The following is a 3,060-nucleotide window of genomic DNA, read 5'->3' as shown; positions in this document are numbered from 1 at the left end:
ATGGTTCCGCAGGCAGAGTCCCGGTCCTGCTGACTCTCACATCTGCCCTGCCTGTCTGGATATCGACTGGAGGGCGATATTCCTTCATCCTCACATCGTAAGGGGTGACAAGGGCATACCGCTTTTTGATCTGCCAAACAATCAAAAACACTTCCTTGGGCTTAGGGTCAATCCATTGCAAAGTGAGCGCACAAAAGAACGCTGTCCGCTTTGCAAGATATTCAAAGCCATGATCAAAGAGGCTGAGAGAGACGATCGCAACCAGAGACCTTCTTGGCGTGAGGCTACGGCGCCTTCAGGCTTTCTTACTCTGGAGGACGAGCCTAAGCCCTATCATCTTCGCGCGTATGATTCCTCAATTATGTGCAGAGATTTGACGACTACTGAGCAGGTCCCAAGCAATGCATCAGTTGTCTGTGCGCTTGGGAGAGGCTCAGCTTATCGAGTACCAAATGACCAAGACCACAACTTTGGCGGCATTCTGAGAATGGTGTCTCGAGATTCACTAGTTCTTGCCGACGATGCGGCTTCTATTCTGGAAGCACTGCCAATTCGATTCAAGAGGATTAGGGAGATGATCGATGACTGCTGTACCTCCCACCATAGATGCACTAGGTCAAGTTTGCCCTACCCTCAAAACGCCAGACTGATAGACTGCTCATCGAGAAAAATTGTAACCTTGAAGAGCGGCACGAATTACCTTGCGTTAAGCTACGTATGGGGCCAAGCAGCTACCAAATCTCAAGCGCAGCATTCTCATCAACTTATACGAGAGTGGAATTTACCAAACGTGCTACCTCAAACCATTAACGACGCCATTCAAATCACGATAGCACTTGGGTTCCAATATCTATGGATCGATCGATATTGCATTCAACAACATCAAGCAAGCGACAAAGCCCGCCAGATTCAAGAGATGGCTAATGTCTACTCGAACGCTTCTGCCACTATCTGCGCCCTTGGCAAGGATGATGAGACAGGGATACCTGGTATATCAGTCAATCGAAAGGTGGAGTTCGCCGCCAGAGTACAAGGCATGCAGCTCGCTTGGAGTGATCGGAGAATCACAAGCCTTTTAAAGGACTCTGTATGGTCTACTAGAGGGTGGACACTACAAGAGGCTGTCTGCTCGCCCAGATGCCTCTTCTTCACTCAGGAGCAGGTCGTGATGGCCTGTGCTCTTGGGACGTTCAGCGAAAACCCGCTCGAACATGCTTCCATCTTCAAAAGGTATTCCAAATGGGAGATGAAAGACAGTGCCCTCTTTGGCACCGCTGGCAGAGCGATGGAGACCACGAACACCATCCGCTTCGAGATTCTACGCGAGGAGTATATGCGCCGCAAACTCGGGTACGATACGGACGTCTTAAACGCATTCCAAGCGATCTTCTACCAACTGAACATACCCTCCCACTGGGGATTAGTCGCCCTGAATCCTGTATCGAATCGCCTCCTTATACAGGACGACGACATTGAAGATCTCGCCATCCGTGGACTCTGCTGGAACTCCCAAGAACAAGACAAAGAAGCCCGACGCTGCGAGGGCGAGATCCCGTCCTGGTCCTGGCTGACCCAATACAGCGACATCAATGAGAACTGCTACTACGGCTCCAACCGACCCCTGTTCCTTCCAGAAATATCCGTCATCCAGGCGAACCAAGAGCGCACCAAACTCGCCAAAATCTTCGTCGAGAGCATTTCCCGCGCAGCAATACTGGAGATATCAAAGACGCTGGAAATTGTCTCAGTCATGGCCGTGTGGTCAGCCCCCCGGCAAACGAGATCGCAGGCCGCGGTCAAGGTCTTGGAGAAACGTCCTCGCTACAGCTTATCCCACATTTCCGATCCAAGGTGGGGGAAATCTGCTGGACCTGCGCCCGGCCAGCTCTATCTCGACAGCGTGCCCTCAGCGCCGGCCGGCCACATTCTGGCGGGCATGGAAAGGGCGAAGCCGAGATCGGGTTATGCGATGCTCATGCACGTGCGGCGGAACTCGGCTGGGTTCTTCAGCGCTTGGCTCTTGGTGCAGAGGGTGGGGAACGGCAGCTATCGCCGGCAGGGCGTCATTCTTGAGCATGAAGACGACAGAATACCGGTGGCTGATGATGGAGGCAAGTATGTGCCGCCAGTGGGATCTCTAAGGAGGATCCTGCTGCGCTGAAAGAAGGGCCGCTGATCTAGGGAATGTTCGCCCATCTCAAGTCACGGTTCGTTTCTTCGGAGATTCTGTGGCAACGCACTTTGCGAATTCCCCATCCTCAGAAGAACGAATTCTACCAGAGTCCTCAGCCGCGTACATCACTAGAAAAATACTATAACACCAGACCACTAGGATCACAACTCAGTCGTGGCGCAACAGCACTCAATTCCAAGTCCATATTTGATCTCGATCTAGGATCCTGCAAAGCGATCGAGTTCGCGGACAAGTATTCAACAAAAAGGTGGAATACCTTCACGTGCAAAACACGCTCACTCCGCTAAGTGGAGCCAGACTTTTCTGTTCTTCTAATCTATCATTTACCTTGTCACCATGGATCATCCTCCGGCTGTCAGTCCTCATCCACTTGATTGTCTATCTCACAAGCTCTTGAACATCATTCTTCAATTTATAGCAGAAGCCAGTACACTAGATGATCATGGAGAACGGAAAAGGGGTTGTGCTAGAATGTTCAGAGTGTCCCTCTCATCAGTCGGATTCTCGCCTAAATGACTAGTATAATTCTATCTGAAGAGTATCCTCGATGTAAGATGTCCAAGATACAACGTTGTGTCTATGGACCGCTACGACAGCGACCCCCAAATGGGGTTGTGCTTTCTGATTTCTCTTATTTATTGATGAGTATGAGTATAGTGGAATGACGAGAGCAGAGATTGAAAGACGATCGCGTCAAGAGGACGCCGATAAGAATGATCTCTACGAAGAAAGGCGGAGAGACCTTCAAGACGTAGAGAAGGGAGACTTGAGGCTTCAAGGCGTTTTAGAATAAGCGAAGCACGTTGGAATGAGGCGAAACAACGACTTGAAATTCTGAGATGGACGACAAACACGATTGGTGAGAG

General features: G+C 50.6%; 1 protein-coding gene across 1 annotated transcript; it reads left to right on the top strand.

The window, feature by feature from the left end:
- Window positions 1-229: 229 nt before the first annotated feature.
- On the top strand, window positions 230-2,161 carry KY384_000010 (uncharacterized protein; the record flags this gene model as incomplete). The annotated part of the gene is made up of 1 exon (XM_044808548.1): window positions 230-2,161. The coding sequence occupies one exon, from the start codon at window positions 230-232 to the stop codon at window positions 2,159-2,161; it is 1,932 nt and encodes a 643-aa protein (XP_044665700.1).
- Window positions 2,162-3,060: the final 899 nt, after the last annotated feature.

The sequence above is a fragment of the Bacidia gigantensis genome (assembly GCF_019456465.1).
Source record: "Bacidia gigantensis strain McMullin 20006 chromosome Unknown contig_34, whole genome shotgun sequence".
NCBI classification, from domain to species: Eukaryota; Fungi; Ascomycota; class Lecanoromycetes; order Lecanorales; family Ramalinaceae; genus Bacidia; species Bacidia gigantensis.
The sequence above is the reverse complement of the archived record's forward strand: the minus strand, read 5'-3'. Positions and strand labels throughout refer to the sequence as shown.